At 40.8% G+C, this 18,709-nt stretch overlaps 1 protein-coding gene across 2 annotated transcripts in view; it reads left to right on the top strand.

Annotated features, from left to right (window-relative positions):
- Window positions 1-18,709, top strand: part of PRDM5 (PR/SET domain 5) — a 197,110-nt gene that overhangs the window by 35,873 nt on the left and 142,528 nt on the right. For both annotated transcript variants that reach the window (XM_064510639.1, XM_064510640.1), the window contains exons 9-12: window positions 5,182-5,266; window positions 6,580-6,737; window positions 13,670-13,756; window positions 15,183-15,276. In XM_064510639.1, coding sequence (XP_064366709.1) covers window positions 5,182-5,266; window positions 6,580-6,737; window positions 13,670-13,756; window positions 15,183-15,276 — 424 coding nt within the window. The remainder of the gene's footprint in view (window positions 1-5,181; window positions 5,267-6,579; window positions 6,738-13,669; window positions 13,757-15,182; window positions 15,277-18,709) is intronic.

Below are 18,709 nucleotides of genomic sequence, written 5' to 3'. Positions count from 1 at the left end.
TATGCTTTGTTAATCCTCAGACCGAATCATAGCATGCCTTGCCACAGTTTATCACAGTTCTTAAACATCAGTGCACTCTATGTTGACTCCGGAAAATGCAAAATATCATCATTTTTAAGTGTGTCCATTTTGTGAAAATGTTTGTTTTGTGTCAGGAGATGCCATTCTGTGCAGACAGTAGGACACAAATTAACAGGCTTTACTGATGGCATTGATTGGTAGGTAGATTGAGCACTTATATTAAGAGCCACCTTGAACATTTTATGCATAAAACTTTATTTCTGCTTCTTGCTCGGTTCCTCCTTTAAGATATCCAGAAAATAGGTGTTCTAGGTTCACAAATCTGCATCAGATAGTGAAGGGAGTTGCATGTAGGACTCATGCTTTCTGGGTATTGGAACTATTGTGGTTTTGGGGGGGCCAAGCAGGAAGCAATCACCAACATCACCAAAAATACTTAGACTGGAAGGGGAAAGAGTAAGAAAGGAATAGATGAAACACGAAGGAAAGAGAGAAGCCAAAAATGTCAATGTAAAGAAATAAAACTAGGAAGTAGGGAGGTATATGAGGTAACAGAAAATAATCCTCAGCAGTAGGAAAACAGAAAGAGGGAAAACTGAAAGTCCCTTCAGAGACTAAATGCATCTCTTAATCTCCCCTGTTGCCATGCCTTCTTTCTCTTCGAGTTTGTTATTCAGACCTGGAACCTTCATGTCATCTTTGATTTAAACAGATTTTTTGCTTTTCAGGTCTCGTAGATTGCTTCTGCCTTAGATTTGTAAATATAAGCCCTTTCTTAGCCATTCACAATTTAACTCTGCTGTCATCATCTTCTGTTGGTCTTATCCTTTTCTAACCTGCTGCTTTTACCACGTGAATCTTTGCTGACACCACTTGCCTTTTTTTTTCCTTTATCACAATAAATTCAAATAAATGTAGGGCTGGAGAGACCTCAGGAGGCTTTCTAGGCCATACTGTTTCACAGAGGAGAGTAAATGTATACCCAAATCATCCTAGATAAATGCTCTCTCATCTTGTAAAAAGTTCCACTGAAGAAAATTCTACTACCTCTATAGGTATCATTCTGAATTCTGACTTCCAGGTTTAGTACCACTATGTTTTTTTGAATATGTTTTTTAGTCCACTGTTAGGGTGTTTTTCTCATGACCTACTTGCATCTTCTCTACTGCAAATTGAGTCAATTGCTCCTTGTCCTGTCACAGAGAATGTTGAGGAAAAAAATAATCACTGTCTTCTTTATAATACATTAGCATATTGCAAAAATGTTGTCAACTCCCTTTGTCTTTTCTAGACTGTACAAACACAATTACCTCAACCTTCCTTCATGCATCTTTTTTTTCCAAACTACTGTTTCTTTTTATAAGCATTTTCCTCCTATGAATTCTCTGCAGTTCATCTATATGCTTCTTGAAGTCTGCCCAAATCAGAGCAGTGTTGCTTAGCTGAGCCCTTAGTGGTGCCAAGTAGAGTGCAATGATTGTCCTGTGTTTTACAGAAGATACATCTGTTAATATATCTGTTATATAGAATGGCAGTGGCTTTTTTTTTTTTAAATAGCAGCATACCACTAGTTACTCTTATTTCATTTGAAATACATTATTATTTTCTGTAGTGGTGGTGTGTAGGCTGTTGTTCCTCATGTGGTATTTGTGGCATTTGATTTCTTTCCTATATATTGAGAGTTTTTGAGCTTCATTCAGAGTGCAGAAATCCTTTTGGATTCTGATCCTATCTTCCTTAGTGATTACCGCCCTACCCAGCATAGTGTCATCTGCATTTTTACTTCCTAGTTGATTTCCAAAATGGTTTATGCTGATATGACCCTCCTTTTACATGATGCCTGCAGTCAGAATTGATAGTGCTACATTTTTAGCACATGTAGGTAGAGCAGGGATGCATCTCTTTCTGACCGTATAACTAGTTACAGGGTGAGAAATATTCCAACTTTTATTGTAGGCTGGTCTTTTCAATGGCAGCATAGCTAATCCTCCTGTTAAGACAAAAGTTTGAGGACAGTTTTGAGCAATAAGGCAGTGAAGTTTTTGACTTTGGAAAATGTCGTAAAACAAACATCTGTATAAAATGCAGGATTGGACTTTGCTAGTAAGGCTTGGTTGCATTATTGCACTAGTGGATCTGTGAACAACAGGATTTTTTAGGTGAATCTGTAAGATACTCCTTTAAGGGGCATGCTGTAGCAGTCTGCTAGAGCGGGAACATCAGAACCAAGAAGGATTCTACTTGTTATTTTGTCCAAGAGGCTCAGAGATTTTGTTTATGAAAGTTTGTTGATTCCTTCTCAATTTACTGTTCCCCCTTTGTTATAAAGAGGGACTTCTTGTAAAATTGTAGTGAGATGAGGCAGTCTTGAATATCACCTATGCTCACCTGCCAGTTCCATGTATTCCTGGGTATTTTTTCTGCCTCTTTTGTTCAGTACTAGGCAGCTTTTTGTATTACTATGTAATATTCATTTGTCGTGGTCACTATGACAGCCATAGAGATGTAGGGGAAAGAAAATGTCAAATATAGTTTTTAAATTGTCAAAAACATTGATTAATTTCAGTTGGATACAATATTCTGATATCCTTGCTCTCCTGAAGCGCTGCTTTCCAACATGCACAGTCTGATCAAGTTCTTGGTGTGGAAGAGTGAAGTTCAAACTAGTTTATTGGAAAAGCCGATCATGAATGTCTTGTGTCTTAGAAGTTTTAGGTCTGTTTCACTCCCCCAAATTTTTTTAATGACCCTTTGCTTTTTAATAGACATCATGAAGATTGTAAGATTGTCAGTCCTTTAAGTGAGGGAGTATATTTATCTGAAAGTACATTGATCCTTTTCAGGTGCTTGTTATTTAGCAAATCGTTATATGAAGTTGTAGCTTTTCAGAGCCCTATGAAATAATTATGTTTTAACTTTCATGTAACTGAGGTTCATGTTGATAACTGCTACAGCCCCCTAATGGGTGTAATTTTGTAATAGAAATAAATTAGTATGCAAGCACTTGTCTGTGACACCACAGACTGAATGAATTTGCATACTATACTCATAAAATGTATTACTTGACAAGTTTCCTTAAAATGAAAATTCCTTCAAATATGTTTATTCATAATATGTGCTATATTGTTATTACTGATTAGAGTGCCAGTTACAGAATGTATGTTTGATAGCTGCTCCTATCTAATGCACGTGCACACAAGTCTGGATCTGAATGCAGGTAAATCCAGTGAGGCTTTTTCATAAACAATATGCATAAATTGAAATCAGATGGATGTATAGAATTAAAGCACAATCTGTGTTCTGATACATTAAATACTAGGCTTAAGAATAACTGAAAAGTTACTTCAAATAATTGGCGTAGGAGGAATTCTCATAGTAGTTGGTAGCTGAATTATATAAATTTCAGTCAACAATTTAAGTCAAAATCAAGATCATTGGGAAAGGATAGAGTGGTATATTGTTTATGCATATAGAAGAAATTAATTTGAAATGAAGCTGGATAAGCATGATATTTAGAATGAATGATCTTAATTTGAGTTTACCACCTGATTCTGGTTAGGCATTTGGCTAAGCATGACTGTCAAAAGTGCAGAGGCTTTAGGAAATGCCATAACCTCTCTTTTGTTTATTAAAAAATGTAATTTGCTTTAAAGCTGGTTTGGGAGTAGCAGCACAAAAACACAGTGAAGCAGAAGCTGTGAAACGAAATTCTCTTGAAGACTGTCTTTGGGGTTTTGTTTTTATTGTTGTTTAGGTGGAAGTCTCTAGTTGAACACTTTTATTGTGGTGTCCACAAATGTGTTACATTAGTGCACTGTCTTGAACCTTTGCTATTAATTCTTTTCAGCTGCTAGGGTCTTGTATATAAAGTCTGTAGTACTCTCCACAAACACTTTATGAAACATCATCTCTGCGTGGTAGTTTTGTGGTCTAAGGTTGCAGTTCCAAAAGTCTGAAATATATATCCAGCTGTGCTGTGACTAGGCTGAGTTGAGGCTGCAGAAGGCAAATGTAATATGGAAGAGAAGATGAATGGTAGTCAGGATATGTGCTTAAGCACTGTATGTAAGTTCTAATTTTTTTGGAATGATAAATAACACAGGATTTTTTTTTTCAACTGGATATCAGAAATTGTAGTTCTTAACTCCACTTCTAACTATTGGAGACGTTTCATCCTTGATGGCTTTGTAATGTGATGTTGAAAATCCTGCTCATTCTTACTCTGTTTGCAGTTTGAGAGAGAATGCTGCCCCTCCGTTGTCTTACCTCCAAAACCCTTTGAGCTAGAACAAACAGTGATTGACATGTAATGATGTCTTGTCTCACTCTGGAAAGAGTCTGACATCCTACAAAGTTCCATTGCCACAGGAATTGTCTTTCTTCCCTAGGTTAAATAATGATAACAGTGCAATAATTGCTATTGCTCGTGTAGTTATGCTGACCTTGACTTTTGTTAGGAATATGCTTTTTGCCCTATTCCTAACTCACAGTAGATATTGCCAGGATAAAGGGCACATAGTTGCTAGCTGCACTGATATATATATCCAGCTTGTTGCATTCACATGCAACCTTTATATGTACATGTTTTGTCTGGAAGTGGAAATGCACTGCACTGAATGAAATCACAACCTGTTAAATTCTAACTAGAAGTGTCCCTAAGTGGTTTGGTGGAGTATGATTTGTTTTAAAATCACAACGGTTAATTGGATTGTATTTTATGAGTAGAGGTAAATCCTAATAGAACTTGATAGTACTTGTTTTTAAAAATATTACAGTTGTTATGTGGTAGTTATTGTGTTATTATTTTTGCTTATATCATCTTATTTACCTGAACAAAATATTCCCCAAAGGTATTTCTGTTTTATGCTTCCATTTTAATGATATTTTAAATGATTCTGAAAATATGAATTTGCATAATTTTTGTTTCTGAATAGTGCTTTAGTAATATATTTTTGTTTGAAATTATGAATATTTATTTTCTGAGACATATTGTTGTTCAGTAGGGGTGTAGTAGGGGAGAAATCACAATATATCCATGAGTATTAGTATAGCTACTGGCTAAGAAATAATTAAGAGTCTGTTAGAGAATTTCTGTGTATATAAGAAGTGTGATCTTGTTTGAGACTCGTATTTAATTATCATTAAACACTCATTTTGCAGGTTCATGAGATCTTTGAATGTCAGGAGTGTGACAAGAAATTTATTTCAGCTAATCAACTAAAACGCCATATGATAACTCATTCAGGTAAAATACAAAAATAACACAGAAAAACCTATTTTTATGTGTGCATATATATAGTATATGTATTTCATGTATACTGAATTTTTACCTGAATTATTTTCTAATAGAAGGCTTGATGTATTCTGCATTGTCCTGAGCTGTTCAAGCAAATCTTGGGTTCCAAGGATAAACCATCTAAGCTATCGTTTTTAAGCCTTTAGAAAATTGAAATGTAATGCTGTAGTCTTCTTTCCATTGCTGCTTTGTCAAGCTGTTCTTTCATGCTAGCTGGTGCAGACTATGTCAGTTTTATGGGGATGGGGAAAAAGGTTGCTACTTGGTTTATGGAGGAGGAGAAGGACTAGTGAGTGAAATTTTGTGTTGAAGAGGAGAGAATGGGAGCTGGGGTAATGTGTCAGCCAGAGATCTGTGATGAAAGGGGAAACATTTAGACTTACTCTTTTTTTAGTGGACTCATAAGCACAAAGTTTCCAGTCAGAGAAAAGCAGCTCATATTCCACACTATTCCATAGGCTGTGCATAAATGTTTCATTGTGTCTGTCCTCTGCTAGAACAGGTCGCCGTGAGCAGGAGTGACCTCTGTCTGCAGGTTTGGCAGTAGGACACAAATTGGCTTGGCCAGGATTTCTGATCACTGGAATCGAGCATTTCTATGTCTTTCACCAGTGATTAGAAACATCAACCAACACAATGGAAACACAAACATTGTTCTGTCAAATATGTTAACATTTAAAAAATGCAGGTTTTTACAGCTGCACAGGCTTGTAATTGAACTATTTTCCTGTTATCAGTCCACACTGAAAAGTTGTTTCTTGTAACATAAGCTTTATCTCAGAGGCCGTTAGCTTGCTTTTGACACTTTTGAAATGAGCATTAATGTAGTTGAGTTGCAGTCACCAGTTGAAGCATAACGGCTTTTTGCATAGCAACTTTTGGTTTTGGAAGCTGATATGTATACTATTAATTAAGTTTTAAAACATTTAAACTGTCATGCCCTCTTTCACATTTGTAATCTGGAAACAGGGTTTTCTTCTTTGAAGTCATTCTCTTTTGATTTAAGCTAATTAATCAGAATTTAGTTTTAGCAATGATTATTGCAAAGAATGTGCCAATTTCTTGAGATACAGCATGGCTCATCTTTTGTGAAGTGACTTAACTGTCTAACATAAAGGGCATTAGATGTCTTTCTAATTGGTTTAATCTTAATTGAGTTGACTTAATTGCAGAAATCTCTCTGAGGAGATGACTGTCTCTGCCTTTCATCTTCTCCCCCTGTATAAACAGGAGATTAAATGTCCCCCACTCATTTTCTGCAGAAAAACGCCCCTACACCTGCGAGGTTTGCAATAAGTCCTTCAAACGACTTGATCAAGTGACTGCACACAAAATAATACACAGTGAAGATAAACCTTATAAATGCAAGCTTTGTGGAAAGGGATTTGCCCACAGAAATGTTTACAAGAATCACAAGAAGGTAAAGCACTCTGCTGTTGTTGTTTACAGGTCTGCCAGCCTCAGATTTGCAGCTATTTTTCTTTTAAATGGTTGATCATTAAGCTCTGGCATGCTTATAAACATGGGATTAAAGTTTTAGAAAATGTATTTTCTAGTGTTCTTTGTTATAATTAAAATCTCAAGATATGAAATGAATTCTATTATTAAAAAAAGCAAAATAGGCAAAAGCAAACCACAGTTTCTTCGTTAAAAGCATCACATAAATCCCAATTTTGATTTTTATTAATTTTTTTAATATTAGGTTATCAAGTTAAATTTTAACAGATCTAAAATGTCTTCAAATATTTTGTTCTTTAAAAAAATTTCTTTGAATAAAACTAAGTGTAGTCCTGTTGCAGTCATTCCTAATTGTTGGACTTAGCAGGAGCTGCTTTCAAACACTATGGGATTTGCACTGGGTAGTATTAACACATTACAACAACATCAGAAGACACTTACTTGAGAAATACGCTCATGAAGGGATGCTCTGCTTCTGTTGATTTAAAGCTCAAGTCTGCCGGGCGTAATTTCTGTTAATACCTGTCATTACTTTTAACCAGGGGTTACATTTTCAATGGCAAAGCTGCATTGAGGACTGCTGTTTCAGAATTACAAGACTGCAAAAATATTATTTGTCTGATTTCCTGTGCACTATTTGGAACTCTTTTAGTTTCCTTTTTCCCCTCCCCCCTTGCTTCCCCTGCCTCGCTTCCCCCTTCTCCCTCTCTCTTGCTTCCCCCCTCGCTTCCCCCCCCCTCGCTTCCCCCCCCCTCGCTTCCCCCCCCCTCGCTTCCCCCCCCTCGCTTCCCCCCCCTCGCTTCCCCCCCCTCGCTTCCCCCCCCTCGCTTCCCCCCCCCCGCTTCCCCCCCCCGCTTCCCCCCCCCGCTTCCCCCCCCCGCTTCCCCCCCCCGCTTCCCCCCCCCGCTTCCCCCCCCCGCTTCCCCCCCTCGCTTCCCCCCCTCGCTTCCCCCCCTCGCTTCCCCCCCCTCGCTTCCCCCCCCTCGCTTCCCCCCCTCGCTTCCCCCCCTCGCTTCCCCCCCTCGCTTCCCCCCCCTCGCTTCCCCCTCTCTCGCTTCCCCCCCTCTCTCGCTTCCCCCCCTCTCTCGCTTCCCCCTCTCTCGCTTCCCCCTCTCTCGCTTCCCCCCCCTCGCTTCCCCCCCCCTCGCTTCCCCCCCTCGCTTCCCCCCCTCGCTTCCCCCCCCTCGCTTCCCCCCCCTCGCTTCCCCCCCCTCGCTTCCCCCCCCTCGCTTCCCCCCCCTCGCTTCCCCCTCTCTCGCTTCCCCCCCTCTCTCGCTTCCCCCCCTCTCTCGCTTCCCCCCCCTCGCTTCCCCCCCCTCGCTTCCCCCCCCTCGCTTCCCCCCCTCGCTTCCCCCCCCTCGCTTCCCCCCCCCTCGCTTCCCCCCCCTCGCTTCCCCCTCTCTCGCTTCCCCCTCTCTCGCTTCCCCCCCTCTCTCGCTTCCCCCCCTCTCTCGCTTCCCCCCCTCTCTCGCTTCCCCCCTCTCTCGCTTCCCCCCCTCTCTCGCTTCCCCCCCCCTCGCTTCCCCCCCCCTCGCTTCCCCTCCCTCTCGCTTCCCCCCTCCCTCTCGCTTCCCCCCTCTCTCTCTCGCTTCCCCCCTCTCTCTCTCGCTTCCCCCCTCTCTCTCGCTTCCCCCCTCTCTCTCGCTTCCCCCCTCTCTCTCGCTTCCCCCCTCTCTCTCGCTTCCCCCTCTCTCTCTCGCTTCCCCCCTCTCTCTCTCGCTTCCCCCCTCTCTCTCGCTTCCCCCCTCTCTCTCGCTTCCCCCCCTCCCTCTCGCTTCCCCCCCTCCCTCTCGCTTCCCCCCCTCTCTCGCTTCCCCCCCTCTCTCTCGCTTCCCCCCCTCTCTCTCGCTTCCCCCCTCTCTCTCGCTTCCCCCCTCTCTCTCGCTTCCCCCCCTCTCTCGCTTCCCCCCTCTCTCTCTCGCTTCCCCCCTCTCTCTCTCGCTTCCCCCCTCTCTCTCTCGCTTCCCCCCTCTCTCTCTCTCGCTTTCCCCCTCTCTCTCTCTCGCTTCCCCCTCTCTCTCTCGCTTCCCCCTCTCTCTCTCGCTTCCCCCTCTCTCTCTCGCTTCCCCCCTCTCTCTCTCGCTTCCCCCTCTCTCTCTCGCTTCCCCCCTCTCTCTCTCGCTTCCCCCCTCTCTCTCTCGCTTCCCCCCTCTCTCTCTCGCTTCCTCCCTCTCTCTCTCGCTTCCCCCTCTCTCTCTCGCTTCCCCCTCTCTCTCTCGCTTCCCCCTCTCTCTCTCGCTTCCCCCTCTCTCTCTCGCTTCCCCCCTCTCTCTCTCGCTTCCCCCCTCTCTCTCTCGCTTCCCCCCTCTCTCTCTCGCTTCCCCCCTCTCTCTCTCGCTTCCCCCCTCTCTCTCTCGCTTCCCCCCTCTCGCTTCCCCCCTCTCGCTTCCCCCCTCTCGCTTCCCCCCCTCTCGCTTCCCCCCCTCTCGCTTCCCCCCCTCTCGCTTCCCCCCCTCTCGCTTCCCCCCCCTCTCGCTTCCCCCCCCCTCGCTTCCCCCCCCTCTCGCTTCCCCCCCCTCGCTTCCCCCCCCCTCGCTTCCCCCCCCCTCGCTTCCCCCCCCTCGCTTCCCCCCCCTCTCGCTTCCCCCCCCTCTCGCTTCCCCCCTCTCTCTCGCTTCCCCCCTCTCTCTCGCTTCCCCCCTCTCTCTCGCTTCCCCCCCTCGCTACCCCCCCTCGCTACCCCCCCTCTCTCACTACCCCCCCTCTCTTTCTCTCGCTTCCCCCCCTCGCTACCCCCCCTCGCTACCCCCCCTCTCTCACTACCCCCCCTCTCTTTCTCTCGCTTCCCCCCCGTCTCTCTCTTTCTTGCTTCCTCCCCCCCCACTTCTCTTTTTTTTTTCTCCCCCCCCCCCCCCAACTTTGATGAAACTGATACAGCCATACTTACAGGTCTTACACAGTATGGCTCATGTTATATGCCATGCTGGAATTTGGCACAGGACCTTTGTACCATCTCTTGCACTTTCAGCTATAAATCATGAGAGAGTAGTAATAATGCCTCTTATAGCATGAAGCAGTGATGACTGCCTAAAAAGAAAACATGCAGAAGCCTACTGAAAGACAAGACTAGCTCCCTTATATGCTGTGATTGTATCTTATGTATTAGACTAGTAAAAACATGAGGCAGAATCTTGCGAATTGGGTATAGGCTAATTGAAAATATCTAAAATACTATTTGGAAAAGTGCTTCTATATCTTAAGTGAATAAATGTAGTGTTTCCTTATGTTAATTTGCATTTGATGGCTGATACGGAGTTTTGGCTGAGAATGGACTTCAGTATTAGGTATGAATTATGAATAAACACTTTGACCCAATTCTGTGTTCAAAGCAGCAGTACCACTAGCATAAGCAAGGATTGCATGAATAAAACCTTGCAGTATCTGACAAGGATTAGAGACTCTGCTTGCTGGGAGAAATATTAAAATTTAGACTGGTTTAGCAACTAACTAATTTTTGTGATAAGAATCATTTAAAGCCTTTCGTAATACTTTTTTTCTGAATCCATTTGCATGTGATACTGGCTGTAAATCAACCCTGTCTTGTAATTAAAGAATCTTATTCCTGTGTTTGTGTAGGGTTTACCAAAACAGCAGGGAATATTCACCCATCCACATTTAGATCTCTAATTTCACTGGCTGAATGACAAGACAAACCTGAGAGAAAGGGGCCAAGACAGATGTTCTGAATTGCTTTTTGGAGCCGCCTCTCTCTCCATTGATTATAGAGAGATTTCAAAGATACTAACTAGCATAACGAGGTGCCAGAGTTTGGCACTGTTGGCTTTCTCATCTTCAATCCAGCAATGTACCTTTAATGAAAGTAGAACAAGGAGATGTAGTAGATTTTGGAATGGAATACAGATTTGTATGCACAAGACCAATTGTAAGGTATAAGCTAAGGATGTCATAGTTTGGGATGCCAAAATAGGTTTAAGTGCCATGACTTTGGGAGGGCTATACCAGTACTAGGGTGGAAGAATGAGAGTTTATTAATAATAAGAAACAGGGTATAAGTTTTATGCCTTTGAATTTCCTTCTGTATTTTAGAGGGAAACCTGTTGCTGTTGTTTCTGTGATTCCTTTAGGGAGGATATTTAATCTGATTTTGTGTTGGAAGTATCAGAGTAAAAATGAAACTTGGCTCCCACAATATGTGTTTTTAAACATCTCTCAGGTGTGGGCTGTTGTTGGGTCGTTTCAAAGGGGCAGAAGGAGATTAGGTCATCACATTTCATTGGCTTTTACTGGGAGATAGGCAGTGGGTTTTGCTGTGTTCAGCAGTGCATTGTGTCAGGAACACTAACTTAGCACTGACTAAGCCATTATAGTTACAGACCTGAGAGGCAGGAAGCGCTGGTCCTGCTGTGGTACCACTCTGATATACTGCTTGTGCATGCGAGTACTGCACTGCTCTGCGTAGCTGGGTGTACAAACTTGCTCTGGCACATTCTTAGAGATGTCAGCGTTGAAAACTATTATGCAATGCGGAACGAGCTCAGATATCTTGAAAAAGCTCAGGCTAAACGACTAAATGATCAAAAACGTACTTCCATTTTTGTGACAAGGGAAGAGAATAGTAGCCAAAATTAAGAGGTATGCATAGTATTGGATTGTGGTACAGATAAAACTAGTCACCATTCATCTAGGCTAGACTGAATTAAAGTGCATATTCTGCGCTGTTTAATGCGTATTACTTCTGTACAGGAGAGAACAGAGATTTTGTTCCATCTGCTCCTTTGTTGCTATGTGTACAGGATGCATTCAGAGAATAAAATATGATGGTATGAGCGGTGAGCAGAAGTAGGTCAGCAGACACAGGATTTTAAAGGGTTTACAGCTAATCTAGGGTTATTTGGTCCTCGGGAACATACTGAATTGTAAAAAATGCATTCCCTCAGCTTCTCTGCTGGGAGTGAGTAGCCTTTGGTTGTATTTGAACTTCCAGAAATGCTGTGGTAGGAAAGGCTGCCATTAGATGCATCCTCAGATGCTTTAATCATGCTACTGTTCAAAAAGTGCACTGAATCCTTCTAAAATTAGCCATCAGCAAACCTTGAAGAGTTAGAGGTGTAGGTTCTTTGTGGCATGACACTTCATTTTGTATGGAGTTTTTGATGCCCGATGTTAATGCCTGTACTGTTTCCAAATGAGCCTGTTCCAGGGTCTAGAATTTCTGTACCTTTCAAAATACTATGGACATAATCAGTGGTTGCCTGACAGAAAACATGAAAATTAAAAAGAAAGTAATTGCTCTGTGTTCAAATCTTTAAAAGGATATAAACATAGAAAAGAATTTAAAGAAAATATGTGGTTATGTTTTTGTAGACAAATAGAACTGATAAGTTGTGGTTTTCTGCCTGGTGAATACATAAATAGTGGGAAATGTTTATATTCAGAAGGATATTTTGTTTTTACTGTTTGTGGCCTTACTGGCATTTTAGCAGTGAAACAGTTCATTCCACAGTATAGACCTGCTCTAGAGAAGACAGCAGTAAAAACATGCATTCTTCGTTTGTGCTGTATTTCCCATATGCCAGTCTGGTGAAAATGTCTGGAAGCAGTAACAGAAAAAAAATGTAATGATATTTTCTCGATGTAGATAGAATCCTTCTCTTGCTACTACACTTCCAAAAGATTTCAGTACTGTGTCCAAACATTTAATATAGTTCAAGACTAAACCCACCACTGACTTACAGAAAAAGCTTTGAATAGTGTAGAAAAATCTCTGAAGCTTCTGTTCAGCTGTAGAACATCAAGTCTTTGAAACTAACTGCACTGTTGGCATTGCATACTGCTTGTATTCCTCTCTGAATCAGGCCCTAAAATAGTGAGTGCAGCTCACTTTTGATCACCTTCCTTTTGAGTTTCGATGCTGCAAACTTTCGTACTGGCTGCTTTGTCTTATTTGAGTGAAGGCCAACTCTAGAGGGTGCCTCACAGGAGAATGGCTGCAATCTGTTCTATCATATTCAAATTAAGAGCAGCCGACTACATTTGGCATGTTGCTGGTAGGGCAACATGTGTGGAGTAGTCCATTGCTTTGTTTATACTGCTATGTATGTATTAAATATGTAGCTTAAAATTCAAAACACAGTCTGTGTGTGTGTACCATGTACCCACTATCAAATATGGACATACCTTGTTATATAGCAGATTGCCTGGATGTTCTGTATAACCTAGCATCTCTTTTAGCAGCTTCTAGGTACCTGATTAGCTGACTTTTAAGATCTAATTTAAGCACAGCAGATATACTAGCCCAGGTTTGCAATTTGGATATCTGTAGAATGAACATGCTGCTCATAGCTGATCCTGAGCTTGTGTAGCTGAATGTAGGATTGTGAAAAGATGTGATGATGCTGTTGATTCATGCATCTCAGAGTGCTTCACCAATGGGACATGCCTTGACAGCTGAAACTTTCAGCCCCTGCTCTGATTGAATGGAAGCCCTCTCTGATCTGGAACCTATAAGTGGTTCAGAAGAGCACAGTATTAGAACGAATATGCTTGTTTGGGGGATAAATTTTCCTCCTTAAGATTTACATGGGTTTTTGAAATAGACCTAGCTTCGTTCTGGACCATTCAGAAAAGTGGGAGAGGATTTGGGATATCTGTGTACCCTTGAATGTGGGTACGACTAGTTAGGCATTTGTCTCTTTAATGAACTTAAGAAATGCAGGTGAATACTTGTATTTTGGTCAAAAGATTAAAAGAACTGACAAGGGGGTGCTAAGAAGGAATTCTGTATGAATCACTGTGCTCTTCAGAGATGTCACTCAAATGGTGAGTGTTCTAAAACACGGCATTTTTGAAATAAACAACATGAATTTTGCGCTCGTGAAAGGTGCCAGATTGACAGCCCTAGAGACTGAACCCTTCTATTTATCCACAGAACAGGTACAGCACAGACAGCAGCACTGCGAGCTTCCCCACAGTGTCTCATCAATATGTCTCAACCCTGTTCTGGAGGAACCACCTATTGAGGTGAGAAGGTAGTTCAGTCTCTTCATGTCCTGTCAATCCTTGGCCTGACTGCTGAGACTGCCAAGCAGGGTGTCAACTAATGCAAACTGCGATGTGAACCTCCATGAGCTGGGCACATTTTATATAACATGTAACGTACTCCACATGTTTGACAGTGGTCCAGTTACCTTTTTGCTCTAAGTTACTCTGGCTGGGGCCAAGATTTTGAATCCAAAACCTCTATATCCCATTGCAAGTACGCTAACGTTTTGGTACTGTTTTTAGAGGACATTTGGATTAAAATCAGTCTGGGTACAAGATCCTGAGTCTACATCTAAGTAATTATGTTGACTTCCCACAGCTCCTTTTTTCTCCCCAGTTTAAGGGATAGCTATAAGTGTCTTATGGTATTAGGAACTTTTCTACCCTATTTTCTACCCTTAGGCTACAAAATTAACTAATTTACATAATTTTGTTATTAACATAATCCTTACATACTGTAAAACACTTACTGTTCCTCCCCTTCTCCTCTTGGCGCTGCAGCTTTTACTTAAGGTCCTTGTAAGCTGATACAGTATTCAGACACTGATGCTCTAAAAACTTGCTTTTCTTTGAAAAAGAGTGGAAATTGGGTAGATAACAAATTGTATGGATTAATTTACTGTCTGTAGTGGGATAATACTTAATAACACTATGAAACAGGGAAAGTGCTTTGAAATTTATGGAAGTAGAAGTTGAATCTTTCCCAAGCTCCAGAAATCTGCTCTAGCAACTGTGCAGCGTGTTTGCAAGATTCATCCAAGTTTAGCTTTCTGTCTTATTTATGGCTTTGATGAGGCTATTTGGCTATGGTGAATTTTTACTGCAGCAAACAAAAATCCTAATTCTGATGCTTCTATTTTTTTTTCTTCTTTCTTTTTTTTTTGAACACATGAAGCTGAGATGTGGATGCATAAGACTGGTCTCATGATTTGATAAATTTTATTTCATGAATTTTAAATTGCTCCCTTGAGATAATCAGGTCAGTTTTACCTTTAAACTCAGCTGAGAAAAATTGCAGGGTTTTGTGTACATGCATTTAATTTTAAGGCATTTATTAGTATTACTAAATATGGAAGGCAAGTATTAGTACTGATGAAGCAATGAAACTGAGCATGCAGTTTTCCTCCCTGTTACTCTGTATTTTTGTTTCTATTTACATGCACCCTCCATATAACACTTCTGAGGAGTTGGATGATATGCATATTCAGTAGCTGGTATGCTGAGTTTCAGCGTTCCAGATAAAGGCAAAATGATGATAGTTTTAATTCTTTCTCCCCTGATATTTCATATTGCTATGATATCCCCTCCTGAATCCAGTTTGGAAAATTAGCTGTAATTACTATAGCAACCACAGTTAATAGATTTCCTTGATCCTCTCCTCTGACATGTTGTCTTTCATCTGCAGACCCATTCTGAAGAGAGACCATTCCAGTGTGAAGAATGCAAGGCTTTGTTCCGAACCCCATTCTCTCTACAAAGGCATCTACTAATTCATAACAGTAAGTGCTAACTCAGAGAGGAAAAAGAACTTTCTGAGTTCACATATTTGACTGAGAAAGATAGACGCATGGCACCTTGCTCCAATATGCAACTTGCTATGTTACAGTAATATTAAAATTAATCTCTAAACCCTGGGAGTTAGAAAATTCAAAGCCAAATTCAAACCTTGTCTGTAAGTACACTTAACTGCAAATCCAAATTTACTGTAGTGATGTAGTGATGGTTTGAAGTCTGTTGACAAAGGATTTCTTTCTGCACTAATTGATAGTATTATCATAATTTTAAGAAGGGAGACATGGAAGCAAAGAGAAGTAGGTGGCTTACTCAGCTTTTGTAGGTAATTTGTTTTACAGCTTGGAGCTGATAATATGTCTCCTAGGCCAGGCTCAGCCATAAGATAATGCTTCCTGACAGTAGAATAGAAATAGCAGCCTAGAGGAATGCTGTGCCCTTTTTGCCTCATGAGTAACTTGTTCTTGTCATTCTATATTGTTCTTGTTCTTGTCATTCTATATTGTTTCTTAATTCACTGTTCCAAGGTTCTTTCTCTTTTAGACGTTTTGGAGATGTGCTCTTTCCTTGCTTTTGAGTGGTAGTAAGATTTATTTTCTGTGGGACTCTGTCTTTAGTATTAAAAGAGCCTTAAACTTCCATGCAACGATGTGACTGTCAGCCATTTAAATTTTAGAGCTTACTCATGATCTAAAATCCCTGTAGCTGTGAAGACAGTGCATTGATTTTGGGAATATTTACATTGGTGCAATTTAGAAATAAACTTTCCTTTTTTTGTCTCGTGTGCTAGTATTTCTGATAGATAAATTATTAGAGCAGAGTGTTTGGTTCTGCAATTTCATGAATTTTTTACTGAATTTTGTAAAATCCATATCCAATGATGAAATAAAAATATTAAAATCCTGTTCAGTGTGTGTATTTGAGTGCACCATGCGTGTATAGATGGACTCTTTCATTTGCAGAATATCCAAAACCAGTAATTTGCCATACCCAGAAACGTACCCAGAGGTGTAGGCCTTGGTAATGGTCCCTTGAAAAACATATGTTTTGGCTTGTTTTTCAGGAGGATGAGAGCTCAGGAAATTTGAGGCTTTGAATAGGGCTTGTGATTTGTGGCAGATTTAGCTGCTTCTGAACCATCACTAATTAAGAAATAGTAATATAGTCAGGCCGTGAACTACAGTGGCACAGACGTTCCATCTTCTTGGTCTTCCTCGGTGGAAAAGCAGACATTTTGTGGAGGGGTAGGGTAGATGTTTGAAAGTGATATTTTCTTCTGCGATCTTAGCTAAAAATGTCTCCAAAATGAGTCAAAGCATTAAAAAAATAATATTTGGCATTTTTATTAAATCAAATCTTCCCACAGGACAGATTTTTAAAGCTAGTTTTTATTGTTAGTTTGGAAAAGAAACCTAACTTGACAGTAGGCCATGATATAGCATAATGTGGAGCAAAAAGCTTATATGGTTGTACTGCAGCCCCTCATTTTCCTTATGTGTAGTCTTTTTATTATAGAAGTGTTGAGAGAGCAATGGCAAAGTGAAAGTAATTACGAGAATGAACTGAAGAATAAACAGTTTTCAGGTCAAGACTGTGATTAAAACAAAGGGCTCTGTTGTAGTCTGCCAGGGCCTTCTGTTCCAGGTGAAGAAATGCATAACTCTTCCCCCTCATGACCTAACCCTGAGACTGACAGGTTGTATTGCCATGATAATGAGTTTCTCATATTTGAAATAACTCAGAATCTTAGGCATTGTCATGCTACAGCTGGATGATAGTTCCTCTCATAGAAGCAAAATATACTTGTTGCTTTAAAGAAAGGAGAGAAACAAAACAATGTGCAGATGTGTTTAGCTGGCTTACAGTTTTGTGCTGTGGGAAAGAAAAAATTCTGTGAATCTTGAAAACTCTAGGAAAAATTGAAATTCAGTCTGCATCATGTATTCCTTTAAAATGACATCCCAAGCTTTCAGAAACGTTGTTTTAGAAGTAGGCACTCTGCAGAATGATGTAGAATAACTTAAAATTTATTTTACAAACCTATGTTACTGGAAAGAACAGTATATTTCATAAAGCTCACTTTTCAGCTGTTGAAATTGGCAACTGTATCATGGATACAGTTTTCAAAATTCAAGATCAAATATGCTTAATTGAGAAATGAGAACCACCCCCAATCCCTTTTTTTCCTCAGGTTCTAGCTATGTAAACTTAACTTGTCTCCTGACAGTCAGCCCAGCCTTTTCTCTTAGCCATGCTGCTGCTGATAATGTTAGGTTCAATGTTCTAATTATGCTATTGGCAGTACTGGCAATACCGCTTCAGTCTCACAGTGGTGGCTGGAAGGAATGTATGATAGCTCAGATTTGGCTAATACTGGCTCGCATGGCTGTAAGCCACTAGGCCAACAAGAATGAAAAACTCTAAGCAGCTTTGCTTTGGTCATTCAGTTATGTAGGATTGTGGAGACATGCATGAACAAGATTGTATCTGTTGAGAAGGACATCAGCCTTTTCATGTATTTGCTTTCCAGAGCAAAAATCTACATGCAGAATGTTTGACAGTAAGAGAAATATTAATTAGCTCCTTTTACGGGGTCAGCAAAAGTGGGCACTGGAGTCTGCTCATTTCAGATGAAGCACAATTAGTCCTATTTTTCATTATCTTTCTTGTCATAAGGAAGTCATGGCAGTGGAATAGTTGAAACCAATCCCAGGAAAGACATTCACATTATGATTTGTATTTCTGGAGGAAAGCACTATAGGGTATATTATGTCAGTGCTCTGCCTCCCTCTTTGGAGGCACATAATGATTCAAAGATGCTTCATGTCAAGCACTCTGAGAAAGTTTCCCTCCTTCCTGGTGTGACATCCCTGTTTACTTCCATTCTCTAGAATGCCCAGGCCTGAGGAGAGGAAAAAATTGTATATGTATATTCATATATATTCTCCGTGTTTGGCAACAATTTTGTAACAAACCTCTTAATCTAGAGCAATGCACACCTTTTGACTGAAAATAGAGAAATACTTTCTTCACTATTTATTTATTGATATAAAAATTTATTTGGTAACTTTAACAGTTACTGTTAACCACCAAAGTCAGTAGAAAAAGCTTGTTTCTCGGCAGTGACAGTTCCTAAGTAGCAGACATGTTCTTGCATTTACTCTCTCTGGCTGTTGTTTATCACAGCAGTGAGGTACCATGAAGTATGTTGCATGAGCTGTATTTTTTCCTGCGGTATTCTATGACTAATCATTTTCGGTAAGAGAAAGAGGAGGGGGGGGGAAAAAAAGGCCAATTAAAATAAAAAGTTCCATAAAGCATAGAAGTTCTTATAAAAAGTAACTTTGAAAAGAAATGACTTGATTTTTTTTTTCCTTTGTTGAAGCAGTAGAAACTTGCACGTTACTTTAGTGAAAATAG

Source organism: Dromaius novaehollandiae, chromosome 4, assembly GCF_036370855.1.
Source record: "Dromaius novaehollandiae isolate bDroNov1 chromosome 4, bDroNov1.hap1, whole genome shotgun sequence".
Lineage (NCBI taxonomy): Eukaryota > Metazoa > Chordata > Aves > Casuariiformes > Dromaiidae > Dromaius > Dromaius novaehollandiae.
The sequence above is the reverse complement of the archived record's forward strand: the minus strand, read 5'-3'. Positions and strand labels throughout refer to the sequence as shown.